The sequence below is a fragment of the Lacerta agilis genome, chromosome 1 (genome assembly GCF_009819535.1).
Source record: "Lacerta agilis isolate rLacAgi1 chromosome 1, rLacAgi1.pri, whole genome shotgun sequence".
Classification (NCBI taxonomy): Eukaryota; Metazoa; Chordata; class Lepidosauria; order Squamata; family Lacertidae; genus Lacerta; species Lacerta agilis.
Genome location: NC_046312.1, coordinates 79,046,814 through 79,074,426, shown reverse-complemented (window position 1 = coordinate 79,074,426; position 27,613 = coordinate 79,046,814). Strand labels below are relative to the sequence as shown.

At 43.5% G+C, this 27,613-nt stretch overlaps 3 protein-coding genes across 3 annotated transcripts; all 3 read left to right on the top strand.

Moving 5' to 3' along the window:
• The first annotated feature begins 1,535 nt into the window (after nt 1-1,535).
• LOC117060937 (olfactory receptor 9G4-like) lies at nt 1,536-2,533 on the top strand. The gene has a single exon (XM_033173551.1). It carries the CDS (start codon nt 1,583-1,585, stop codon nt 2,531-2,533), a length of 951 nt encoding a protein of 316 aa, XP_033029442.1. The 5' UTR covers nt 1,536-1,582.
• A 4,813-nt stretch (nt 2,534-7,346) lies between these two features.
• On the top strand, nt 7,347-17,493 carry MS4A15 (membrane spanning 4-domains A15). Its single transcript, XM_033157509.1, has 7 exons — nt 7,347-7,487; nt 10,849-11,021; nt 11,262-11,381; nt 12,825-12,881; nt 13,573-13,716; nt 16,034-16,153; nt 16,566-17,493. Exons 2-7 carry the CDS (start codon nt 10,851-10,853, stop codon nt 16,572-16,574), a joined length of 621 nt encoding a protein of 206 aa, XP_033013400.1. The 5' UTR covers nt 7,347-7,487; nt 10,849-10,850; the 3' UTR covers nt 16,575-17,493.
• A 2,598-nt stretch (nt 17,494-20,091) lies between these two features.
• On the top strand, nt 20,092-24,378 carry CCDC86 (coiled-coil domain containing 86). Its single transcript, XM_033157498.1, has 4 exons — nt 20,092-20,339; nt 20,816-20,945; nt 21,975-22,049; nt 24,022-24,378. The coding sequence occupies exons 1-4, from the start codon at nt 20,107-20,109 to the stop codon at nt 24,139-24,141; spliced, it is 558 nt and encodes a 185-aa protein (XP_033013389.1). The 5' UTR covers nt 20,092-20,106; the 3' UTR covers nt 24,142-24,378.
• Nucleotides 24,379-27,613: the final 3,235 nt, after the last annotated feature.

Here is a 27,613-nt window from a genome sequence, read left to right as displayed (position 1 = left end):
ATACTACTTAATCAGAGTTGGAGGTGAATTCCATTCTACTAATCTGACTTTGGCCAATACTCCAGTGTTTCCTGCAGTGTGTATTTAAAAAGGTAAAAAGATGAGGGGTGTAATAGACCAGAGGTGAACAACCTATAGCCTTCCAGATGTTGCTGAACCACAATTCCCATCATCACTGGCCAGTACTAGCTGGGACTTTTTGACTGTGTCGCGTAGCTTTTTAAGGTAATTTTGGCACGATGTAAACCCCACTGCCGGTTTTCCAGGACATTTGCCCTATTTCTGAAAAATAACCCAGGAGGCCATTATCGGAGCCGAATTCCAGGACATGTTCTGGAAAATTAGGACGTATGGCAGCCCTAGACTGATGGTGAGTTGGGTCTAACAACATCTGAAGGCCACCAGGGTCTTCCAAAACCAATCATAGACTGTGAGAGACTGATATAACTGTTGTTGTTGTTTAGTTGTTTAGTCATGTCTGACTCTTTGTCACCCAATGGACCAGAGCACGCCAGGCACTCCTGTCTTCCACTGCCACCCACAGTTTGGTCAGACTCATGTTGGTAGCTTCGAGAACTATAGACAAGGCCAAATCACTGCAAATACCTTTTCCCCTTTTTTGTCACTTGCAGGATTACTGTGACATCAACTCCATCATTCATCTTCATGATTCTTATCTACAAAATGTGGCTTAAGAATTGATCAGGTGAGTGCAAGGAGTCTGTGTTCCAAATTGTATGTCTCCCCTTAGCATATAATCTCAGTAGAAGGTGAGCAATTGCTTCACATGTTATTTTCCTCCATAACACATTGGTGAGTGCCTTCCCTATGTGTGTACCTGGAACAGAACAGAACAGAAGACGTTTGTGCTGCCTTCCACATATGACAAGGCATCTTGCTTCTTTTTCAAGCATGGTTGTCAATAACCATGGCATAGCATAATCAACTACATCAAATGTCCAGCAATGGACAACTGGTCCACCAAAAGTAGCACACTAATGTACAACCAACCCGTCACCTGCATTGCACATATCTTGCTACAGCTGTTATCAAGTTGTCAGTCATGCAACTTTAGTTTTGGTGACCCAAGTCAAAGTCAGCCTAGAAAGGCTCAAAATTACTCCTCAGATTCACTGCCTCAGCAAAATGTCCTCTCAATTCACCTCAATTCCCCCAGCTATTCGGTGTAACCCACAACCAAAGCTTCTGCTCCCACAATATTTGAGGCTGAAAGAGCCTATCCATCTTTCACTGGATAACTGAAGAAGTGTGCATGCACACGAAAGCTCATACCAAGAACAAACTTAGTTGGTGCTACTGGAAGGAATTTTTTATTTTGTTTTGTTTTGTTTTGTTTTGTTTTTAGTAGTGCTTGATTTGCACTGAGTTTCACATTGCCAGATGGAAAACATAAAGTCTATCTTCTTTTGCTATTGTAAAACAAGGGGGGGGATAACATGTTACATTTTGTATGTCGTTTTAATAAATCCGTTCCTCCAAATGACAGGTGTGATCTATATAATACCATTGAGGGGAATGACAGCATTCCTCTTCCTCTTCCCTACATCAACTGGTGAGATCTATGGTGATGATGGAAACAGAAGGCAACCACACGCATCTTACCAACTTCATCTTAATGGGTTTCACGACAGATCCACTCCTGAGGATCCTCTTCTTTGTGCTGTTCTTGGTCTCATACACTCTCACATTGACTGGAAACCTGGGTCTCATCACACTGATCTACCTAGATTCCCGCTTGCACACACCCATGTATTTCTTTGTGGGCAGCCTTTCCTTCCTGGATGTCTGGTACTCCTCCGTCTACACTCCCCGGATCCTGTACGACTGTGTGTCTGAGAACCATGTCATAAGCCTGGCAGGCTGTGCAGCGCAGTTCTTCTTCTCAGCTGGCTTGGCCTACAGTGAATGCTTCCTGCTAGCTGCCATGGCCTATGACCGCTATGTGGCCATCTGCAAACCACTTCTGTATAACATTGCTATGCCTAAGAAGCTCTGCACCCAGTTGGTCATTGGGTCTTATGTAGCTGGCTTTGCTAATGCTATTGTACATGCAGGTAACACTTTCCGGCTAGGCTTTTGTGGGAGCAACATTATCAACCACTACTTTTGTGATGTGCCACCACTTGTGAAGATGGCCTGTAAGGATACCCGGGTCTATGAAATCATCTTGGTTGCAGTCATTGGTTGCAATGTGCTGGCAACCACTGCCCTCATCCTGGGCTGCTACGCAGGCATTGTGGCAGCCATCATACGCATCCGCTCAGCTGCAGGGTGGCGCAAGGCCTTCTCCACTTGCTCTGCCCACCTACTCTCTGTCTCCCTCTACTATGGCTCCCTACTCTTCATGTATTCCCGACCAAGCTCACAGCACACTCCAAATGGGGACAAGGTAAATGCTCTTTTCTGCACTGTGATCAACCCCTTGGTCAACCCCTTCATTTACAGCTTGCGCAACAAAGATGTGAAGGCAGCCTTCAAGAAAGTCCTTGGGAGATTCATAGCACCCAAATGAATGTCAGTGACATTGCTCAGCTTCCCGCAAAGTACTGTATGCAGAAGACCAGGGATGTGGAATCTGTGGCCCTCAAGATGTTGTTGGACCCCAGTTCTCATCCGCCCCACCCAGCATGGCCAATGCTCAGGGATGATGGGGGCTGTAGTCCCGCAATATCTTAGTGGGCCACAGGCCACAACTTTGGATTAGAGAATGAAGAACCACTCTCTGGTATCCTTATTTAAGAGACAGCAGAAACTAGCAGGAGACCAAACTGATAACTTTGGGGTGATGCTGTATGTTAGGCACCATCTAGTGCTTTACTTCTCAATAGTTCCCTGCCTCCATGGACAATTTTTCTCTCCCTGCCCTATTTCCTCATAGCCACATCCACAGATTTGTAGCACCTGAGAAAGGAGACAAAGCCATCATGGGACAGAGTCTGATATATTATCTGCAGTTCACAGCTAGTTAAGCAGAGCCTTTTGTCCCTGTTTGAATGAAGAGCTGTTCCATGCTGCAGACAAATTGGGATCACTTGTCACTTCCCAGGGAGTAGGGGGGGGGAGCAGTTTAGGAACTTCTTGCAATTTGTTGTTACTCTCATCTATATATATATATAAATGGTGAAGCTGGGTGTTCACTTGCCTCCACCTTTCTCCGCAACCGCGTGACCAAATCTGTTCAAATTTGGACACAACATTCCTTGGGCATATGGGAAGAATCTTATGTACTTACGTTGAAGAAAAACCACACTTATCAAACCTAAAAATGCGATTTTCTACAAAAAAAATAGCACCCTCCAGTGGATATAAAACGCAGCACACCATAGAACAACAGGGAGGGAGGGAGGGAGGGGGAGCGGAACTTGAGGTCAGCTCAGCCAATAGGCTGCTGGCGGGGGAGTGGCCGGAACATGCTTAAACTGCCACCGCAAAGACAACTCCTTGCCTCAGGCTGCACCATTTGCAATTATACAACAGTAAGCAACAGAGTTTTGGGGTGACCAGGAAGAGTGCGGGGGTGGCAAACAAATCACACCACAGGAGTTCAACAGGAGAAGCTGTGGTGAGGCAGGCAAAAACGGGGGGAAATATGGAGAGGAGGCAGGTGGAAGTTCAACAGGAGAAGCTGTGGTGAGGCAGGCAAAAAGGGGGAAATATGGAGAAGAGGCAGGCAGAAGTTCAACAGGAGAAGCTGTGGGGAGGCAGGTGAAAATGGGGGCAAAGACAGAGAGGAGGCAGGTACTTTGGCCTGCCTCCTCTCCGTCTTTGCCCCCGTTTTTGCCTGCCCCTCCACAGCTTCTCCTGTTGAATTTCCACCTGCCTCCTCTCCGTCTTTGCCCCCCCATTTTCGCCTTCCTCCCCACAGTCTGATATATTATCTGCAGTTCACAGCTAGTTAAGCAGAGCCTTTTGTCCCCATTTGAATGAAAAGCTGTTCCATGCTACAGACAAATTGGGATCACTTGTCACTTCCCAGGGAGTGTGGGGGAGCAGTTTAGGAACTTCTTGCAATTTGTTGTTACTCTCATCATTTTTAATCAAATGTTTGGTTTTATCTTTATTAATCTTAAGACCTGCTACCTCTAAAAAAGAGAATCTCTTTTGTAATACTTTCGGGATTGAGTCTGTTGGTTTTTCTACTGATATTGCCATGTCATCTGCAAATGCTTTTAATTTATACTGTCTCTCTCCCACTCTTATGCTTTTAATACCTTGATTACATCTTATTATTTGTGCCAATACTTCTAAAACTATTATAAACAACAAAGGTGACATGGGTAACCTTGTCTTGTTCCTTTAGTTATTTTACAGTTCTCAGTCAGGACATTATTTACTCTCAACTTAGCTGACTGGTCAGTATATATTGCTTTTACTCCTTTTATAAAAGTGTCTCCACAACTCATATATTCTAAAACTTTAAACATAAAATACCAGGAGACGTTATCAAATGCTTTCTTGGCATCCAAAAACAAGTTACTTTCTAAAATATATAAATTGTTACTAGGGTGGCATACTAAGGATGAAGAAGTTAAATCAGTAATGATACAATGGGCACAAGATATTGGGCACAATATCCAATTTTCATCTTGGGAAAAGTTATGGAGGGATGACTTAAAATTTATAGCATGCTGTGTGTTGAAGGAGAACTATATGAAAATGATATATCAGTGGTATTTAACACCTACAAAATTAGCTAAGATGTATAGAACTGCTTCAAATGTATGTTGGAAATGTAAGCAGAAGGAAGGCACATTCTACCACATGTGGTGGACATGCAATATAACAAAAGCATTCTGGGAAATGGTATATAATGAGTTGGAAAAAATGTTTAAAACAACGTTTGTGAAAAAACCAGAGGCTTTTTTACTAGGAATTTTAGGTGCGGAGATACCAAAGGAGCAGAGACGATTATTTATATATGCGAGAACAGCAGCGCAGATACTACTGGCCCAGAAATGAAAAGAAGAAAATCAGAAACCAGGAAGAGAAGAACTTTAAGAAGGAATGGGAAAATTTTATATTGTACTTAAGAGAACACTGTAAACAACTAAAAACTTTGGTAGGATTTGAGTAACATTTGTAATGCACTAAAAACTAAGGTAAAAGTGAATTAAATAAGAAAAATAGAGAAAATTAGTGAAGCAGTGGGAAAAGACTGAAAATGGTAACCATGGAATGGTGGAGGGGGGTCAAAGGATTCAGGGAATCCTAAATGGTGGTGGTGTTTATTGTTTGAATTTAAATTTGCAATGTAAAACTCAATTTAAAAAGATTTTTTTTAAAGAATATAACTTACTCAGCATAATAATACAGAGCATAATAACAACAACAACAACAACAACAACAACAACAACAACAACCCCATTTAATAGGCCATAAATTATTTAATGGCTGAAGGCCTGGGTAAAGAGAAATGTTTTCACCCAGTGTCTAATATATTTATGTATCCACTATAGCCTCTGCCTTATCTTTATGCAAGCCAACTGCTTAGAGGGTTGTTTTTCTACTGTATAGATTTTCTTGTTTATTTTAATGATCAACAATCTTGTTAAATAAAATAAAGGAAAAGAAATCAGTACAAATGCTCAACAAACAGATCATCTGAAGAAACACTCAACATGAACCTGAAAAAATTTCAGTGTTTGTTCAGTAACAAACTTTTCCCCGTCACTAAATACTGGGAAGAAGTAACCATCTTCTGCTTTCTTGTGGTTTCTTCCGTAAGTTTCACCATCCTGCCCCCATCTGAATTACATCTAATGATTTCTAAGAAAAGAAGTGCAAAGGAAAGCAAGTGATTTGAAACCCTTCACTTCCGCATGAGACAGTTTTGCAAGAATCAACTCTGCAATGTGTACTCAGTAATCCAGCAGAGAGAACTGCTGCTTGGCAAGACTTTTCCTTCTCCTGACACATGGATATATTGGGGGGGGGGGGAGCAGGCAATTGGCCAGTTAAGTATTTTTATTTATTTACTTGATTTAGGGGGGCTTCCCAGGCTACGTCCATGTCCTGACACCTGTATCCCTGTGCATAATGGATATTGGGGGAAAGGTTGCAGCAGAAAGAAGGCCACAAATCAAGGACAACCCATCGGAATTAGCAGCCACAAGAGGAACACACAGTAACAGTAGATTTAAAGAACATTGCAAAGGATTCTGGGAAACACATTTAGCAAGTTGAACGGCTTGGGTCTTCTTCAGAATGAGGATCAGAAACTTGCTTATTATTTCACTTCCCCCCCTCTCCCTTCTCACTCCTTCTTTTTGTAAATTTCTTACGAAATCGCTGAATTTAACCCTGACTTCCCCTTAATGACTATTCCTTTCCAACTCTGCTCTTTGGTTGCACTATCTGCCATACTGATGTGGCTGTGTGTGGGTGCCTGCACACATATGCAAGCATGTGAGAGCATAAACCTAGGCATGTTTTACTCCCAAGTAAGTCCTTACTTTCTCCTGTAGGGCTTACACCCTGGTACAGTGGTACCTCGGGTTAAGAACTTAATTCGTCCCAGAGGTCCGTTCTTAAACTGAAACTGTTCTTAACCTGAAGCACCACTTTAGCTAATGGGGCCTCCTGATGCCGCTGCGCCGCCAGAGCACGATTTCTGTTCTTATCCTGAAGCAAAGTTCTTAACCTGAAGCGCTAGTTCTGAGTTAGCGGAGTCTGTAACCTGAAGCTCTGTCACCTGAGGTACCATTGTAAGTGTAGTTAGGATGTGCTTCCATTAAACAGATGAATTTTATTTCTTTTTAAACTTTAATAATTATTGCTAGATTTTGCCTCTGGTAATGACACACACAACGTAACAGGCTGAGGGACAGTGGACCGGCCCCCTGCTGCAAAAGTTTTCTGACCCCTGCTCTATTTCAACTCTCCAGCCTATTTATGAACTCCTTAGGGAAGCCCCTCTCAGCCTCAGCAATCACGCAGCTCATCTGCAACTTGAGGAGAATACTTACCCTACCTTGCAGGACTGCTGCTGCAACAATGACTTTAATAATGTACGAAAGGCATTCTGAACACCCTAAAAACACCATTTATCAATGCTAATAAATGTTGCCTACCGGTAAGGTTTGCGTCCCTCTCTTTTTCCTCACCCTATCCCTCTCCAAGCCCCCGATTTTGACAAAGCTATAATTGTAACGGTTCTGGCAGGTAGGCAAGAATGTGTTTACTGCACAAGAACAACTCCGGGAACAGAAAGGCAGTTCACGAAGGCCATCTATCAGCTCCATTCTGCCCTCTGCTGGATCCTGCCCATTCATTTCCAGGAAGAGAAAGGCAGGCGCAAGCTAAGGAGGATCCCTCGCGACCATTTGCACGAGAGACACCAAGAGAGAAGCAGAGGCGGTAAACATTATCCAGACACGGATCCTGGCTTCCACTGCCGCGCCTTCCAAAAGGGCGAGACCAACCTTTGCAAACCCCGCATTTTGCAGGCGAGCACGACTTCATCGCAGGTGAGCTTGTCCTCCTGTTTGCATCCCCTGCTCCAACACGAGCGTGCTTTTTTGGGGATGGGGGAGGAAAGGGTGGGAGGTGGGAGGTAAATCTGCAGCTTAGTGGAAACCCCAAGGCAGGAGGGAAGCGTGTGCATCAGATACAGTTGAGGAAACGTCCCCCGCCCTAAAAAAGAAGAAAACCCACAGGAGAATTTGACAGCTCGTGAGAGAATCAATTTCCGTCTTTGATCAACGTTGCCTTAAAAAAAGAGAGAGAGAAAAGGCTGCTCTACATTTGCTTCCAAAGCAGCCAAGGGGGTTGCGGCAGCTTAAAGACTAGTAACAAATGTATTCTGGCAGAAGCAAATGTATTCATAGAGTCCATTCATAGGATTTGTGAAGTGTTCTCCGTAGTACATGGGAAAAGATTATAACAGTGAGGTCACAGAGAAATGTGATGGTAATGCATTATATCGACATGGACAAACTAATTAATCACAGGCCGTTGTTTTAATGAAAAACACAATATTAAACAGCATTGAACCTCTTAATGACCTTTTGCCTCCTTCTGCAATTCCTTTGTTCAAGGATGGACTCTTTAAAATCAGTTACAAAGTGGTTGAAATGCCCGCCCCCACCCCCAGTTTTTAGATATTGCTGTTACTGATGTCAGAACTGTGTGTTCTTTTGCTTGGAGCCTGGACTGTTTGTCTTCTATAGAATGCAGAAGGGTATTTGCTTCTGTGCTGATTCTCTGCTGGCTTTTGTCCAGTTTCCTAACAGTCCCCTTGTCAAATCACCCTCCTATTATACCATGTCTTAATGACAGGTGGGTTGTTGTCATAACCCATTTCTGGGTCGCACCTCTGTCTGAGGAGGTCTGTGCCAAAGAGATCGATGCCTTTTTAAAATGTTGTTTAAAGCACAGAGGAAGAAGGAGAGAGCAGAAGAGCGACTCAAGAGTGTCAGCATTTTGTACCAGAATTTTAGCTGTGCGCATTTAGGCATTTAGGCTGTGTACACATGACCAGCTTAAAACACAAGTACATCCTTCTTTAGGTGTCCCCCCCCCAATTCTGATCTAAGCAGGTTTGAGGGGAAATGCATCAAAATGTAAATATTTCATTTTTAAAAGGGCAGGATAGGTGTGGATTTTGGTTGATGTTGTGTGCCTGTTACTTCCCAAATCAGCAGGAGTGGTATTTACTGGATGCAGTGTTTGCACAGTCTTAAAGTTCTCTGTAGACCTGCACATTTTGCTTTCATCACCATAAGTGAAAGGGTAACAGACTTTTAAAAACAAATGAAAGCTGAATATTCAGGCTAAAGATTGGAATATCCAACAAGAAGCCAGGTGTGTGCTTCTGACCCCCCATCCCAGCCACTCTTGCTTGGTCGCCCTGACGGATGACCTTGGGGAGAGAGTCAGGGAATGTGACCCTGTTGTTCCCACCACACCTCTCAACTGCCTTTTGATACCATAGCTGCAATATTGGTGTTGCATACATATCACTGAAGGTAGCTGATGCACAAAAGTTTCATGCATGAGCATTACTGTGGAAATTGCCCTTACGAAGAAGGCTTTTGTGGCAGCAACAATGGCAGGAAGAAATATATAAATTGGTCCCCTTAAGTTGTCACAGGGGTCTGCTTGCTACATCAGCATTATTTCTTTAATGTCACTCATACAATTGCTAACGTGCCCGAATTGCTAGGCCCTTGGTATGGTGGCGCTGCTCTTTTTTTCTTCCCTAACTTGTTGTTCTTTTACAATAAGTTACCACCCCCTCCGGAACCAAGGGTGCTTCTGCTAGTACTGCAACATTAGAACAAATTGAGCAATCCCATGTAGAATATGAGGCAATAGTGAGGAATTACTTATCATGATAGTTTTTGACCACAGCAAGGAGCCCATCATGGTTTTCGGTGAAATGAGAGAATGTTCTTGGGGTTAGCAGGAGAGAGACCACCAGTCATCCCTTGCGGCCCATATATGGCCAGAGAAGGGGCTTCCAAGTATACTGGCAGGAGGTCTTCCTTTCAAGGATGTCCTTAGGACCCTCGTACCTAAGGGACCGCCTCTCCTGGTATGTCCCATGTAGGACCTTAAGGTCCTCAAATAATAATATTTTGGAGGTCCCGAGCAACAAAGATGCTAGGTTGGCCTCAACTAGGGCCAGGGCTTTCTCGGTATTGGCACTGATTTGGTGGAACAGTCTATCACAAGAGACCAGGGCCCTGTGGGATTTGGCATCTTTCCGCAGGGCCTGCAAGACAGAGCTGTTCCACCTGGCCTTTGGGTTGGTTTCTGTTTGATAGTTACGCTTCATTCTTTTATTGGTGGGCTATTTGAAAATGAGACTGCAGTTTTAATTTTGAATTTTGAATTTGTATTTTAATCTGTATTTTAAATTGATTGTTTTTATGTTTTTGCTGTGATTTTAATTGGTGTTAGCCGCCCTGAGCCCGGTTTTTGGCTGGGAAGGGCAGGGTATAAATAAAAAGTTATTATTATTATTATTATTATTATTATTATTATTATTATTATTATTTCATGGACCCTTTGGTTGGAAGAGATCCTGGAAACAGAGTCCAAAGCTGGCAAGTGAGAGTAAAACTGGAGCCTATTCAGCCTCTGTTAAAATGCTGAGCAGGCCCCAAAGAAGGAACTGCTCTTGCTACTACAGGTAGGAAGGGAGGCTTCTTAGGTTTTTAGCGTATCTTAGAGAGGAGACGACATAGGAAACTCGTCACAATTCTTGTATATTAAATGATGCCCTCCAGAGTGACCACAGTGGAGCCATGTAGCTCAGGACCGCCAACCAGCAGCCTTAATCGGCTTGAGAGTTTGCAGGTATTACTGAACAGAGCCGGGAAGATACCCCCTCCTTTTAGGTAAAGAAACGCCATCCACTCGTGAGTGCTACCAGTGCGTCCTGCGACAAAACGTTGCAATGCAGTGCTCCTAGTCAAGGTGCCAGCCACACCCTTTTTCAGGATGCTGCATTCTGTCTCACCTGCCGACTGCCAGGTAACATCCTGTGTCCACTGTGTCTGCTTAGTCCTCCTTTGGCTGGTCATTTGGGGGGCATGGGGGAGCAAGGGGTCCTTATTAGAATTTTTTGTGCTTCTGCAAACCTCGAGGTTCCCTTAAGCCTCCCGCTTTTTTGTGAATGGTACCATGTAGGCCACATAAGTATAGGAACTTGAAGGATGAATTGCCTAATACAGTATGTATGGAATGTAGCTCCTACTGCAGACTGGTGGCACCATTCTGTAGAGAGCATACATGTGCATGTCATGACCAGCCTCTGGTTCCACCTTGTTCTGCTCATCCCCTGCTAACTATGGTAAGTCCACTATCCTCTCTTTTGTCCAGAAATGTCCACCACTGTGACAGAATGCGGAAACGTGAGGATCATCTCGAAAGTCGTTCAGCCAGGCCAGCAGGAAGCAGGCACAGCAAATACGTCAGGAGCTACTGTCACTGTATCGCACGGTGCATCAACCTATAGCAAAAACACCAAGAATATGCTTCCCAAGGCCCTTGGGGTAAGGGTCTGTAGGCTTGTCAAACTAGGCCCAAATCCTGGAGGGACCCAATGTTCTGTCTCTATAAGGTAGCTTTCTCTATAAGGTCTCTATAAGGTAGTGATGAGGGAGGTGATTGGAAACAGAACAATTTGTAGGCAATGCTAACATGTGGAGAAGAAGGGTGGTGGTGAAGCTGGCAAGGGTTATAGCACTTGTCCACGATTACTGATCCACAATACCATTGTTCTTCCCCTCCAGACTGTGCAGATCGTCGTGGGGGCTATAGAGATATGTTTTGGAGTTGCCCTGACAGTAGCAGAAGAAGATTCAAAGACCCTGACTGTGAAGAGTGGGGTCTACTTCTGGTTCGGGATCTTGGTAAGCAGACTTTGGCTGAGAGGCTTGGAGGCTCATTCACGTACCAAAGCTTCTGGGGAGGCCTCTCTAATTTTAGACACAGAGGCCTAGAGCCACAAAGAGGCTGAATCCTCAACCAAGGTAACCATTTCCCATTGGGGTATCCATGTTGGTGTGTTGTAGCAAAAACAACAATGAATCATGCAGCACCTTAAAAGGCTAACAGAAATATCATGGCAGAAGCTTTTGTGGGTTACAATCCACAAAAGCTTCTGCCATAATAAATTGTTGGTCCTTGAGGTGCAACAAGACATGAGGTACTCAACACCCCTACCTGTGGCCTGTCTGATTATCGTCTTCCAAAGCAATTACTGTACTCTATTCCCAACTAAAGAATGGAAAGTGAAATACTGGTGGACAACAAAAGAGGTTTAAGGACGCTCTCAAGGCAAATCTTTAAAAATGTCGTATAAGCACTGATAACTGGGAAAAACTGGCCTGGGAAACACTGGCCTGCGAGCACTCCAATTGGAGAACAGCCTTTACCAAAGGTTTTTGTGGACTTTGAAGAAGCATGAACTCAGGGCGAAAAGGAGAAACGGGCTAAGAGGAAGGCATGTTTGGCAAACCCTCACTGGGATCAAATCCCACCTGAAAACCTATGTCCCCACTGTGGAAGGACATGTGGATCCAGAATTGGCCTCCATACGGACTCACTGTTAAGACCGTTTTCATGGAAGACAATCTTACTCGACCACGAGTGATTGCCAAAGAAGAAAACTCAACAGCCCTGCCTGTGGTCTGCCCAAGTGTTTGTTCTGCTGCCAGTGGTGGAGGAAGCCTCCGAGCTGCCTGGGACGGCGCAGCGGAGGCACTCCCCTGGGGGTGGGGCGTTGCAACGTCACGACGCACATCGGGACAGGCTGCGCATGTGCAGTAATGCTGCGCATGCGCAGTGTATCCGGCCCGGCGCTGCTGCTCCCGTGGTGACTGGGCAGGCGGCAGCTTATGGGCTGCCCCGTCCGTGGAGCAGCATGGGTGGGTGCCAGGCAGTGGGGAGTGGCAGGAGGGGCCATGGAGTGTCACCCCCCTCCCCTGGAACCCAGGGCGCCCCGCCCCCTACACCCCTCCCTTGCTACGCCACTGTCTGCTGCAAATCTATTTGGGGAGATGCCATTCTGTCTTATAGGTACTTGCATCTTCTTCACAAATGACAAGGTTTGTTAAGTACTCAAGCTCAGGACTCTTTACAGAGGTGGCTTTTGAGTTGGTTTACATGTTACTAACCTCAATTGGTAATGTAAGAAAGCCTCTGGTTGGAGTGAGCTTAGGAGGTAGTGGGGTTAGAGAAGGTTTTGGCCTTTCTGACCAACACAACCTGACATGTGAGACTCTGTACTCTAGTTTCTGTATGGAATGAGACTCAGCCTGGTGATTGTTCTTGGTTTTTCCTTCCCTGTGTAGCTCCTGATCTCTGGGTCATTGTTGGTGGAAATGGAGAAAAGAGATCTTCAATGGCTGGTAAATATTCTCCTGAGTATCTTTTTCAAAAAATTGACATAATAAAGGTATGTCTAAAGCTGTTGCCAATATGTCTTCAGGGTTGTTTTCTGGGCTGTACAACCATACAGATCCCTGGTTTGTTCTGGCCAAGGCCTTGAGAAGACAAAGCTCAAATAAAGACAATTGTTGTAATGGAAGCAAGGTGAAGTTGCTGAGAGGCGGTCAGGTTATTTTCGTAGGATATGTGAGTCAGCTTAATAATTCTCTAATACAATCATGATGTCTACGTTGTTGTGAGAAAGTCCCAATTTGGGACATTCACTGCAATCTATCATAGGCAATCTGCCTAGCACAGGGGTGAAGAAACTGTAGTCCTCCAAATGTTCTTGGACTACAACTCCCAACATCCCTGACCATTGGCACAATATGGAGCTGGGGCTGATGGGAATAACAACACCTGGAGGGCCACAGCTTCTCCATCTGTGGCCTAAAAAAAAAGTGTGAATATTGTTAACCAGGAAAGCAAACTTCTAGAGCAAAGGGATCGCTCAGGAATCCGTACGTAGGGCTCCAAAGAAATCAAGGCTGTAAATTCTGAGACCAACTATAGGTGATTACTTGTCAGAGACATGGAAGTGATGTAAATAGAGCAACTCTTTATTTATTTATTTATTTATTTATTTTATTTTATTTCAATGTACTGATATAGGTGAAAGCTTGCTCCGCTGCCAACTTGCTAGTTTGTGTTGCTGCATTGGTTGCTGTAATCCTCCATAGTACTGAGATTGCACAAACCCGTCAACAAGACTTGTGTCATGATCCTGATACTCATGATGGTCATTGCTCTGTTCAGGTAAGTTTTTTCCCCTATCTCTTCATGTGCATGTAGTAGCAGTCCATAATTTGCTTAAAGTGATCTGATTCAGCAAAGGCTTCAGGCATCTAGAGACTCTTCAGAACTGTTTTGTGCCTAAATGATATAATTCTGCCTTACCATTGGCTTATAGGAAGCCGAAAATAGCTAATTCACAAGAGAGAGGCTCTACTAACCGTCACAGGACATTGTCAGTGACCAACAAGGTGCATAAAGACATCCTGTATCTGTGATTCAAGAGTGGGGATAATGTGATATCCCCTTTCGCTCTGATGTTTACAAATGTATGTGAGGTACTTTTGTGAAAGAGAAAAATAAGAAGGGAGAGAGAGAGACCCTAGATTGGGAATCTGCGGTGCATTTAAGACAAAATAAAGGAAGGGCTTGAATCGTGCTAAAAACTCCCAGTGGGTCAAAATTCACTTTGTATAAAATTTATTTTTTGGTGTGATATTTTAGCCCAATATGGAGACATATTGCACCTGTCTGAGGATTAGCTGCAAAGAACAGCTGGCTCAATCACCTTTTCAACTTCAAACAAACAAAATTAAAGAAGTGTCCAAATGAGGCAATGAAATAATAATAATAATAATAATAATAATAATAATGTTAAATTATTATTATTATTATTATTATTATTATTATTATTATTATTATTATTACCCCACCCATCTGACTGGGTTTCCCTCTGGGCGGCTCCCAACATCAAACATTAAAAACTTTCCTAAACAGGGCTGCCTTCAGATGTCTTCTAAAAGTCAGATAGTTATTTATTTCCTTGACATCTGATAGGAGGGTGCTCTCTGCCTGATTCCCTGTAGCTTCACTTCTCGCAGTGAGGGATTGCCAGAAGACCCTCGGAGCTGGACCTCAGTGTCCGGGCTGAACAATGGGGGTAGAGACGCTACTTCAGGTACACTGGGCCGAGGTTAGAGGCAAGCTTGGAAAGAATAGTGGTGGTGTTTTATTGAGCTACTTAGTATGGGGTTGGCCTTGAAGCTAGCGCAGAAATGTCACTTGGTGCAAAATGACACAACCAGACCTCTAATTGGGACTTGCTGCACAAAGTTTATCATTCCAGCTGCATTGTTACCAAGTCAAGGAGGTGGTGCTAACCTGGGTCCGGGATGCCTGAAGGATGACTTCATCCCACAGCTGCCTGTCCATGTACACTCAAGTCTGCCCCTGAGGCCCATGTCCTTCCTGCCTTTCAGAGCCTTTTCAGTTATAGCATTGCTGCTTTGGGGCGACCTTTCAAAAGGGGGGCTGCCTGGCCTCAACTGTGCCTGCCTTTCAATTGGAGATCAAAATCTGATGTTTTGAATGAGCTGTCAGGCTAGAATGATGTTAGCTGGATATGATTTGGTTTTGATGTTGTTCTGCCATTTTCCTGATGCAAACATATAGATTAAAAATTACTTTGCATTGTCTGTGGGTCCTGGTGGATCAAAAGCATGGAGTATCAGTACTGAAAATAAATAAAAGCGAGCTTGTTACCATTCCAGTAGGCACAGAAATAGAAAACATTCTCAAAGGGAAAATGCACTAGCCTACATAAAATGTAGTTTTATGCCTGGTGGTTATAGTTCCTTAATTATATAATGTGTGTACAGGTCTCTTGCTATAAAAAATACATAATATACATGGTTCTTTGGATTTGAAGGTTTATTCCTCCCATGTTTTCCTGCCAAGGGTCCAGTTATTAAATCCTGCTTATGTGATTGGACCCCAGGTATCTGTTTTTTCTGGAGAAAGGGTAGAAGATGGGGGAGGAGGAGCTCCTTTGCCATCTTCCTAATTCTCAGGAATGAAGTTAAGGTTATTTAGGGATATTCCTAAATTATCCCTTCCAACAATGTCTAGAACAAACATTTAATGGAAAGTAATGGAAAACAGTGTGCACACGACACTAGACGCAATCCATTATCTATCCTGTCCTTTCTTACGATGCACTTTGTATGTATTTTTCACCTCAAACCAGCTTCAATTGAGAAAAAGGACAACCTGGCTGTGTTTTAAACTAGTCATGTGTACACAGCCCTAAGTCAACATTTCAACCGTTAGGCTTCAGCACGAAGACACTCTTTAGATTTGCTCACCTCGCTGTCCATGGAGAATTTCATGTATCTTCTTCAGAATCTTTCAGATCGGTGTTACTGAAAGAGACATCACAGGACTTAGCTGCTTTTGGAAGGTTAACTCTTGTACTTCCAAGCGATGGGTTTTTGGTTGTGCTTTCAATTCTGGAGCTGTATAAATAGCAACCCGTGCAACTGTTTCATGCCTTTTCCCACAGGTGCTGATATATGGTCTGAACGCGGTGTTTATCGTCTTTACACTTCTTGAACTGTTCATAGCTGTGGCTGCCCTGGTAGTTGGATCCAGATCTGCACAACAACAACTCTATCGGCAGATGGTGAGGGTGAATCCCTGCCTTTTTTCCATCACAGGTTTGCTGTGGCTGGGACAAACCCACCCCTAAATCAACATCATTCCTCACTCAGCTATGTGGAAAGAAAATCATAAGCTTGGTAGTAGCCTGCAAATTTCAAATGTGTTTTCTCCCCCTTCCCTGACATGGCTTTGAGTTATGCCCTTTTCCCATCAAAAAAATTGAACAGAATCTGATCTCAATGAAATAATTTCAATTTTTTGTGATCCTCACTTTCCCTCTTTGCAGGGATTTCAGTGATACCTGGCTCTCCCCTGAAAGGGCTGGCATTTCTCTTAGAATAATGGAACGAGGCAAAAGTTGTGTCTGGGTAGAGGATGGGTAAAGCTTGCAGAGAACAATTACCAACTTTGCTCTTCTTGATGTTTTTTTCCAGGCATCGTGATAAGGCTTCTCTTGGAACTTCTTGTCACATCATTTTCAGCAATTATAGAGGTCTTTCTTGCTTAGAGCTACACAGCTCTGAACTTCTTGCAGATACTTCACCTTTTCCAAGATGGACTGCAGGAATCCTGCTAATCTCTTGCCTGGCTTTCTTTAGAAAGAGAAAACAAACTATAAACTTGCCTGTGACTCTCCTCTATGGGTCCTGCCACATAAGCTGAAAAGAAGCTTTTCCAAATCCAAGACATCTCTTCACTTTTGTGCATTATCAAGAGAGGGAAATCTCTATACCTTTTTAAAAGTTTACATTTGGGGCCTTTCCTGTCTGTTCCTGGAAGACAACAGTCTGATCTCTAAATTCTCCTGGGTTTGGTGAGGAGAGAGAGCCCAAACAGATTTGTCTGTGCTTATTCCAACATGAAATTTAGGTTTGTGGTAATGAAATGGACACTGTGGTGATGAGACTCATATAAAAACACACACTATATTGGAAGGGAAAGAGCTGTGAATTTTTCAAGAAAATATCTAGCTCTTTGTGCTGGTTAGAAAACTGCTTGTGGATCTTTCTGCAGGGAAGACTGATGAGGGTTTTTAATGAATGCACAACACATATTCTTCCACAGGAACAGTTCACATTAAATCAAGCATTCTCACACTGGAAAACATTTGATCAGCATCTCAGCCTGTCTGCAACCAGGGAAGAAAGGTAGATTAAGTCTTCACCCACATACCAACCACTCTATCCCTTCCATTCTTCAGGTTGCCCTGGTACCCTAATGCAGCAATCTTGTACACACCTGGGAGTACATCACGTTGAAACCAATTGCTCTTACCTCTAAGTAGACATGCATACAATTGCACTGTAATGCTGCAATCTTATAGACGCTTAATATCGGAATAAATACCAATGAAGAATGTGACTTCTTTCTGAGTGTATGGAATTGGGGTCAGTTAAGGGAAGAAGAACACAATGTTCTCTTTTACCTCTCCAGAGCACAATCAGACTTTCTGATGGGCTTCTGAGCCGCTGCATGCAAATGGTTCAGTCCCTGGCATCTCCAGACAGAGACTACTGTCTGAAACCTTGAAAATCTGCTCTCAGTCACTTTAGACAATACTGAACTAGAAAGGTCAACATTATGACTGGTATGAAAAAGCTTCCAGTCTTCCTACATGTTGCTTCCCCTTGGTTCCCATAGCGATCTTTGTTAGAAAGATTTTTGCTGAAAATCTGCCTAAGAAAATTCACTAGAGGTAAGATTACGATAGCTCACCTCTACTGTAACTTGGAGACAGCTACCTCATGAAAGTACTGAATAGATTATGAAGGAGATGCTGTTAAAAAAATGTTATGCAGAAACCTCACCTGGAGGCTTAAAGGTTGATATTTGAAAGAGAGAGAGAGAGAGAGGACTGCTTAAATTTGTTTACTTTGGTTACACAATAAAAAGGGATGGGATCAAAGAGTAGTAAGATGCACTGATGATGTGTTGCATTTGTAACATCTGAGATGTTGACCAAAGTGCAATAGATAGGACAGTGTGACAGATTCTGTATTCATAGCAAGCAAACAAGTTTGTCAAAGCTTGTCCACATTGTGATATCATACAGTATTATTTCCAGAGGCAGAAAAAAATGTTTAAATCTTTGTGGACCAATTTGGACAATCAGCAGAATGAAGTCAAAAAGGCTGTTTCTGGGGGACAAGGTTGAATAGTTCTTCCTAAGGTGGTAGTTTTGTAGTTGCAAGAAATTGTTCAGCTTGGGGAGCATTTGAGAATGCCAGTGCTATCACCACTCAACATCCTAAAAGCATACCTACCAGGTAGGGAACGCGTAACGCTGTGGTCTAAACCACTGAGCCTCTTCGGGTTGCTGATCGGAAGGTTGGCGGTTCAAATCCCTGTGACAGGGTGAGCTCTTGTTGCTCTGTCCCAGCTCCTGCCAACCTAGCAGTTCAAAAGCACACCAGTGCAAGTAGATAAATAGGTACCTCTGCGACCGAGGTACCTCTGGCTTCCATCATGGTAGCAGTATAGTCGTGCTGGCCACATGACCTGGAAAGCTGTCTATAGACAAACGCCAGCTCCCTCGGCCTGAAAGCGAGATGAGCGCCACACCCTATAGTCACCTTTGACTGGACTTAGCCATCCAGGGGTCCTTTAACTTTTTTTTACCTACCAGGGTAGGCTTTATTACTTGATTTTTCAGTAAATTCACTGTGCTGGGTGTAGGCAGGCCATCCTCTCAGACATATTGTTATAGAAAAAAGAGCCCAGAGTCCATATAATGACTGTGCACACTTTAGGAGACATTATTATTATTATTAATTGAATTTATATACCACCCTATACCTGGAGATCTCAGGACAGTTCACAGAACAAAATCAAAATATAAAACCACAAAATATATGATCAAAATAAAAACAGCCCATGCGTTAGTTTTTCTATTATCATTTTTTATAGCAGTGAAACTGAAGATCAAGCTCTTGTTTTAACAGAAAATACCAATAAAAGAGATCCTTTCAATTTGTAACCAAGTATATAAAGATGAACTGTTGCATTCATTTACAATATGTATGGAAATTAGCTCCTATTCTAAACTACTGCACATATATTTTTGGGATAAATATATTGCTGGCATTGTGTGTTTATCAGAATCTTTTTGTGCCTAGTCCAAATCAACTTTCTAGTTTTTATATAGTTTATATAGTATCTCAGGTCTGATTATTGAATTGAATGTTGTTATACATCACCTGCCACGTGCCTTCTGCATTCAGACTAAAATATATTTGTCATTTGGTGTGTGAAGTGGTTTGCTAATAAATTTCAAGGCTTCCCCGTGATTTGTTCTTTTATGGATGCTTGTGTGCAGGTTCTGCTACTTCTTTCTGTGGTGTTCAGACCTATAAATGAAATGTTTATGATTAAAATTACCGGTAGTGCTGCTGAGAGCTACAGTGAAAACTTTAACTTACAGTCTCCATTCCTTTTTATTCTAAAGTAAAACAACTTGTAGATTGCAGCGAAATTTCCTTTTAATAAATACATCACAACAGTCCCTTTAAGACAGTATGCATATAAGTGTTATCTAGTCCAACCCTTGCAATGCACTGACGGGTGTGTGTGTGTGTGTGTGTGTCAGTCACCAAGGGCTATTTTTATTTTTTTGTAAATCAATCTATCTATTTCAGTGCGCTGCAAGAAGGTGAACTTCCAACCCTTTTGAGTTTCATGTATTCCCATTGCTGTTGCCCCATGTTAAGAATCACACCAAATACAACTGGAAACCGGAAGTTTTGTTACGGAACGGGTAAGACCGCAACTCTTCGCAGCCGAAGGGCAATTGGCCAATTGCGGTCAGATGGCTGTCTCCGCCCACGTTTCCCCCCAAGCGCCTGGGCGCAACAGGCCACTCGCGTTGCTCTACGCATATACTCGAGGACGATACGTCATCCAAGGGGGACGTCCCTGTATCTCTCCCACGTGAAGGGAGGCCGACCAGCAGTTTCCGGGGGAACCGGCAAGCGGGCTATGGCGGCACTTGTTTCTGAAGCGGAGCCGCTGAGTGGGCAGCCCCCTCCCGATACTGACCGAGGTGAGCAGGTCCAGCAGCCCGGAAACGGCGAAGAAACGGCCGGCTCGGTAGAAGCTGGACCAGGGAAACCACAGGCAGCTTCCTCGGGCACGAAGCGGAAGGAGGCTCCCGCCATCCCCAGAGGAAAGCCTAAGTCTGGGCGGGTATGGAAAGACACCGGCAAGAAGCGGTGAGAGTTTGATCTTCGCCTTTAGGTGGCGGGACCTTGTTTTGCGGGACTTAGTGCGTTTGCGTATGGTGCAAACTGAAGGTTAACAAGCAAGTCGCGTGCAGTTAATTTTTGCTCTGATTTTGAAACAAATTTGACTCACAGCTGGTTTGCCATGCTTAAATAAGCCCTCTCCAATCGTTTCCACTGAATAGTTCAATTGTTCTCCAGTGTCTTTGCCAGTCTGTGGAGAGCGTGGCCTGCGAAGTCTGATGAAGAGGAACTTAGAAACAAGCTTCACTTGAGTTGTTTGTTATCGTCATTGATTTATTAAGCACCTTCTAAACAACCACATCAAGGCGATGTACACTAAAAAATAACTAAATAGAGTTAAGAGCAAAAAAATAGCATACACATTTAAAGCAAAAGTTTAAAGCTTTTGTATGGTATTACGCTCATGGCAGTGGTTGGTAATGGCTCCGTTTGCTCCTTGCTAGGTTTTCTCTCATGACTCTGGATAAGCCTTTGCGTACCTCCTGGGAACGCAAGATGAAGGAACGCCAGGAAAAGAAACTAGTCAAAGATTTTGCACGGCAGTTGGTGGAAGAAAAGCGAAAAGAACGTGAGGTGAGAGAGAAATGTGATATAAAGTGGTCTGTTGAATAGTGGTTCCTAGGTCTGGAAGCAGGCAGATGGCCTGTTCTGAATAGAGTTGGGTCCCCTTTGAAGGAACAGGTGTGTAACCCAAGGATGTGCCTAGATTCATCTTTGTCACTGGAGACCCAAGTGTCTTAAGTAGCTAGGAGTGCCAGCTCTTGACTAGATACACAGGTACCTGGGACAGACTTTTCACAGTAATACATGTTCTGATAACCTCTCTTGGATTACTGCAGGGTGTTGCATGTGGTGCTGCCCTTGAAGACAACATGGAAGCTACAGTTAGCATACAAGGCAACTCCCTGGTTATTAAGTGCAGCAGCTGGCTAAAGCCATACATGTACTGAAAGACTTGCACTGTCTTTCAAAATATTACTAATCTGAACTCAAAAGTTTTATTGATATCTTATAAAACTTGGAACCTAAATACTTAAGAGAGCACCTCCCCACCTCAGTATTGTCCTGCCGATGTTGTCATGTTCAAGGACTATCCATTATGCAGTACTAAGTTAGAGGGTCTTCTCTGCTGTGACACATGTCCTTTCTTCTGGGCAGTGTTAGAAACTCAGATATATAAGCTAACTTCCAAATGCCACCTTAAACCTGGTTACGGTCGCCACAACAGAATGTCTAGGCACCAATGAACTTTATTATTATTATTATTAATTTCATTTCTGTACTGCCTTTTATTTTAAAATAAACTGCTTTGCGATTCCCCCCCCCCAACACATTAAAATATCAAATAAAAGAATCCAGAGTAAAACAAATTCAAGCTTCAAGGAAAATATTTCAGATCCTCCTCAAAGTGACATTTTGTTTTCCCCATATTTATTTGCCTACTTAATATATATAGCTGCCCCATAGCAGAAGTACTCTAGGAAGCCAGTGTGCTGTAGTGATTAGAGTGTTGGACTAGGACTTGGGAGATCAGGGTTCAAATTTCCACTGCTGTGGCTCTAAAATAATATGTATAACAGGTTTTACTGTCTTCTCCTTCAGGAGAAAAAACTACGAAGGGAAGAAAACTTAAGACGACGACTGGAGAATGAGCGGAAGGCAGAGGTTGTGCAAGTGGTGAGTCTCCCCTTTTAAGTCCTTAGTTTTCTCTTGAAGAAGAAACTTGCCTTCTGTGAGAAGAGAAGCACTGTTGCAATAACACAGATCATCTGTTCTCTCTGTGTTGCGCTTAGCTTGATAGAAATGGCATGTTGCCGCTAATTGAGGAGGAGTGTTTAGGGGAGGTGTGGGCCTGTTTTAATCTAACACATATGCAAAGTTTATCCAAATCCTCACTTACCCAAGGTTGAGTTTAGCCTAACACACTTGTTTTACGCATAAATCTGCTTAAACTAGGGTGCCATTTTTGTTTCCCTTGAGAGTGAGCCAAGAGAGGTGTAGGCTAGAAATTGTTTTGAGTTATTAGTACAGAAGCTTCAAGCTTGTCTTTGTGGTGGTAGGATGGGTGATGGAGAGGCTGCTTATTTCACCTTATGATTACTATATGTCCACTACTTATTGAGCCAAGTATGCTGGAAGCCAATGGATGCTATTAGCACTGGCCCAGACCTTACTTTCAGTTGCCACAGCACCAAGCCAAGTATTACAAAAAGCACCACTGCCTGAACTGCTAATGTTTTACGGGTTTCATTGAGTTTTGGCAGCACAGCACAACCTTGCAGCATAGGAAGCAATGGCCTGGAGCAGGGCGAGGCTGTGCAAAACAGTAACTACCCTACTAGCTCTTTCATACCAGCCCTTGCGTGTAATTGTTTCAATGGCAACATGCTGTCAAGCCATGTCTAGCCCTGAGAGTTTTCCAAGTCAGAAAATCATAGAACTGTAGAGTTGGAAGGGAGCCCAAGGGTCATCTAGTCCAACCCCCCTGCAATGCAGGATTTTTTGCCCAATGTAGTCATGGAGATACGATGTTGTATAGCAAAATGGGTGAGACTCTAGCCAGACTAATCCCATGTGAACCCTGTCTGAAAATCTATAATCCTAGTTCCTGATCAATGCAAGAATGGGGTGGAGCCAAAATCTTGCAAGAATAGTGTCTAATCCAACGTGGTGCCCTCCAGATGACTACAGCTCCTATCCTTGGGGTGCTGAAAGGACTCTGTTTCAAAAATGGATCATCTCCACAGTTCTTATAATCTGTGGATTGCAAGATTGACATGGAAAGTTTCTGGTCTTGCAAGGCACTTGCATCATCTTTCGGATGACCTAGCTCTAGGTCTCAGGATTGCAAGGCCTTTTCTGGCTGTGTGGCTCAAACGTCATAATCTGTTCCCTTATCATGGTGCCTTTCATGTCTAGGCAAATGGGCACAGCTTTTCTGGACATGCAGATTCATCTCTCAAGAGATGTCACTTTTCCTTTTCCTTGATCTGATGTTTTGCTTAAAACAGAGTTCCGTTTACAGCCGTTGGCCACTATATTTCTCTTTTCTTGACTGGCACCACTGCAAAGCTGCTTTCCAAAGATTCACTTGTCGTTGTCTCATGCATGCCAGTTATAATTGATCTATATTAAAATTGGTAATGTTCCGTCAATGGTGTTCCGTTGTGCCGGAAGTGGTTTAGTCAGGCTGGCCACGTGACCCAGAAAGCTGTGGACAAACACTGGCTCCCTCGGCCTGAAAGCCAGATGAGCGCCGCAACCCGTAGTTGTAAAAATCAAAGAATGTACCCCAAAGTCCAAAGTCTTGTCTACAGTGGTACCTCAGGTTACATACGCTTCAGGTTAAGAACTTCGCTAACCCAGAAATAACGCTTCAGGTTAAGAACTTTGCTTCAGGATAAGAACAGAAATCGTGCTCTGGCGGCGCAGCGGCAGCGGGAGGTCCCATTAGCTAAAGTTAAGAACAGTTTCAGGTTAAGAACGGACCTCCGGAGCGAATTAAGTTCTTAACCCGAGGTACCACTGTATCCCTGTTCTGAAGCATCTGGTGAGGAGTAGGAGACTCGTTCTTCCTGAGAGTTCTTAAGTCTCATATACAAGAGTGCTGGCAGCGCCATTGTCATTTCTTTTCTGCTCCTTCCTTCAGATTCGGAATCCAGCAAAACTGAAGCGTGCAAAGAAGAAGCAATTGCGTCGCATTGAGAAGCGGGACACACTGGCATTGCTGCAGAAACGCCAAACGCAGCGCAAAGCAGCCAAGGAATGAGGCCGAGACGGGTCTCCCTCCCCACTCTCCATGCATTGAAAATGACATCTTGAAATGTGCTGGCCAGATGCACTGCTGGTTTGCACCCTGGCTTCTCTTGGTCCCGGAGATCAGACTCTTCCAGAGAAGGCTGCATTGCATCCAGATGCCCCTTAGCTGAAGCCTCCCTTTTGCTTTTCTGTGGAGATGGCAAAGCAGAATACTCCAGAGTGAAGCCCTTAGACATCTTTTTTTTAAACTAACTATTCTCCAGGGTAGCAAAAGACCCCAGACTTTATGGAATGGGTTAAACATCCAGACTGTAGAGTTATATATGAAATATCATCAATAACCTGGTTGCTGTTGTAAAGGTATTATTCTGGGTTAGGGGTGGAATGGGACATTTGACTGGTTCGGGAGTTATTAAAGTCATTGCTTTCTGGATTTATGCACCTGTGTGATCTTTTAGCTTTGTGGTGTCAAGCAACTGCTAATGACTGGGACTTGACTGCAAGGTTAGTGATGAAAGTCTCCTCTCTGTATTTATAAGGGGGTGTGTGTGCTTGTCTTCCATGGAAACCCTCGGGCTTTAGCATTTTTTTATTAATGACACAAGTCACCCTAAAAACACGCTTTGTTTTTATTTTATTACATTGCTATCTTCAACTTTCCTTGAAGGAGATCAAGACAGCTTACATGGAACTTTTCTCCTCACAACAAAACATTTCATTGGGCAGAATGGCTGAAAGATGGCCCATTGTCATCAAATGAGTTTCATGACTAAATGTGTTTCACCAGAGCGAGGGGTAACCTCAGTCTCCTGGTCTTGTCTAGCCATTGCACCACACTGGCTCAAATCCCAAAGCCTTTTCTGTAAGTTTCTGAAGTAGGTTGTGGTCCTTTTGTTGGGGTGGGGGAACGGGTTCTGATTAGCTGGGAACATTTTTAAGCTTCGGCATATTTTTTGGCATACATTCAACCAGGCTAAGACTCCAATCTAGCAAATCTTATGAGCACAGAAAGGGTTGTGAACAAGAGCTGTTGTACAAGCCTCCAGTTTCAGAAAGAGCTTCTTGTGTGATTCTGCTGTTTTCAGAAAATAAGGCAGGGGAGTGGTTCAGTTTTTGTACATTGTATAACATGATCCTGATCTTGCTTGATGAAAAACTAAGCTGCATTCACCTGGATCAATGTCTCTGTCAATGATTATCCCATACTTGGCTGCCCAACATGAAAAGTTGCAAATTAGTTGCAGAGAGCAAAGTCTCATTTTTCACTGGTCCAGGGCTTTGAATATTGACATGAGTTAGGTCTCATGGAGAATTCCTGTGGAGCAAGGCGGAAATGGGCAGCCCCCTCCACTACTGAAAATATTGGGTTCTGAGGGACAAACAGCAGAAGTTCCACAATGCCCAATTTCCCTTACCTCCTGAAGGGACCGTTTCGCAACAGACCCAGAGTTGTCCAAAGCAGCAGCTCTTGAGCAGAAGCTAGAGCAAAAATCATTTACAGCCCTTTGTAGTAGGAGAAAACAACTTTTTCTTCATCAAGTGTGAAATACCACAACAGAAGCACACCTAAACGTAGCATGGAGTGCTCTTGTTTGAAGGCTCCAGCCAGCCATGCCCCTTCCCAAGATTCTTCATTCCCTCCCCCTTCCCTGGTTTTCATTTTTTGGAGGGGGTGTTCCTCCCCCCATAGATAACATCCCCCCCCAAAAAAATGTTTAACTTCTGTGAACCTTGGGATTCTCTTTGTTACCCAGAAGCCCTACAACACCCTCTGCTGAGAATAATAGTAATAAAAAAATATGTCACTTTTCTCACAGAGTGACAACCCAAAGCAACTTACATTATTAAAACAAATTAAGAACATCTGATAAAAATATAAAAACACAGCTATACAAATAAAAATGAGGATGTACAGATCCCATCCCCACTCAAAAAGGCTACAATGTCGCACTTCAAACTAAGGTCCAAAAACCCTGGAAAAGAGGAAAGTCTCTGATGCCTTAAAACAGTTAAAGACAGTGTCAAACATCCATCAAGTTTGCTATTAGAGGGAATGATTTCCTCATCCAATACATCTTACAGTTGGCGAGAAAATTATTTCTATTCGGAATGAACCATCTTACCAAAGAACAATATTGGAGAGGGGCAGTGTTAATGTTACATGTGAGCTATATATTTTTCACACATATAGATTTATCTACACTTGCAGGGGCAGAAGGCTCCATGGTACAGAATACACAAGGTCTTCACTCTGACACAGCCTGTTAAAAAGCTCTGGAAAAACAATTTCATCAAAAGCCAATTATAGATCACCAAAATGACCCTGTATAAGGCATCACTTTGAACTAAGCTCACACTGGGCCATGAAATGTCAAATGGAATTCAGTCACCCAGTTTGGATAAATTCCTTTGTAGCTCATTTGCAATTCCTTTTTGTTTTATGCACCCTGAAAAATCTGGTCTCTTCAACAAACTTGGCTACCTACCTCACAGCTCCCCTGTAGCTCTGTATCATTTGCAAATCAGAGGTCTGACTTTAACAGCAAATAGGATGCACAGAGTAGAAGCGCCCACCTTTTGCTTCTGGAATTGGACCCCCACCTCTTCTTTCTATACGACTTCGGTGAGTGTGTTTAGCTGGGGGTTGCAAATCATTGCACATTTGTATCTGAACTGCACACACAATTTCTTAGCCAACAAGGTAAGCTTTCTAAATCAGGGTCAATAATGTTTAAAACAATCACATACCAACTCTCTACTGGTGTTAGCTGTATTTTATTTAGTTAATCAATTTCTATGCTGTCTCCCTGAGCTAGTTGACCTTTCAAAATACTTTAAAATGCCATCTTGCTAACTGATAAATATGACATATATGACAAAGCGAAGCCACCCATTTAAAAAGCACCGGCAGTTCACACCTTATTCCAAGCACAGAATCATTTCTTACACTGGTATATACTGTACAGGGAGAGTCTTTTAAACGATGCCCCATGGAACATGTGTACTCTATATTCACGGGGCCTCTTTTAAAGGACTCACCCTGTACGTCTGTTTAGAGTTCTCTCAAAGGCCAGGGGAGGAACTGAAACAACCAGATGAGATGCAGAATCACTGCAGAGTAGGAAGGGACCTCCAGGGCCATCTAGTCCAGCCCCCTGCAATGCAGGAATGTCAGCTAAAGCATACCATGACAGAAACAGCGCAGGAAAACTAAAGGAAATTAACTGTACACAGTTTTGAGCCAAAGGCCATGAAAGCTGGAGCAGTGGGGAGGACGGCTCATCTGGCGGTGAGGAGGGGCAGCTACCTCCCCACCCACTCCCAATACCCTGCCCTACGCCCTGACTCCTCTCCTTGAGCAACACCAGCGCGGTGTGGGATGATGTTTCACTTCTTCTCGTACCGACTTGCCTCGCTTTACCTGACCTCCCTTTGCTCCAGAGGCAGCCGCCAAGTCACGTGACGCAGCTGCACCTCCCCCG

Excerpts from the sequence above, each read along its gene's own strand:
- LOC117060937 (XM_033173551.1), top strand. The coding sequence starts at position 1,583 with ATGGTGATGATGGAAACAGAAGGCAACCACACGCATCTTACCAACTTC.
- MS4A15 (XM_033157509.1), top strand. The coding sequence starts at position 10,851 with ATGTCCACCACTGTGACAGAATGCGGAAACGTGAGGATCATCTCGAAA. Across the intron at positions 12,882-13,572 it reads AAAGAGATCTTCAATGGCTG|GTGAAAGCTTGCTCCGCTGC; the intron begins GTAAATATTCTC and ends GTACTGATATAG. Across the intron at positions 13,717-16,033 it reads ATGGTCATTGCTCTGTTCAG|GTGCTGATATATGGTCTGAA; the intron begins GTAAGTTTTTTC and ends CTTTTCCCACAG.
- CCDC86 (XM_033157498.1), top strand. The coding sequence starts at position 20,107 with ATGGCGGCACTTGTTTCTGAAGCGGAGCCGCTGAGTGGGCAGCCCCCT. Across the intron at positions 20,340-20,815 it reads AAAGACACCGGCAAGAAGCG|GTTTTCTCTCATGACTCTGG; the intron begins GTGAGAGTTTGA and ends GCTCCTTGCTAG. Across the intron at positions 20,946-21,974 it reads AAAAGCGAAAAGAACGTGAG|GAGAAAAAACTACGAAGGGA; the intron begins GTGAGAGAGAAA and ends CTTCTCCTTCAG.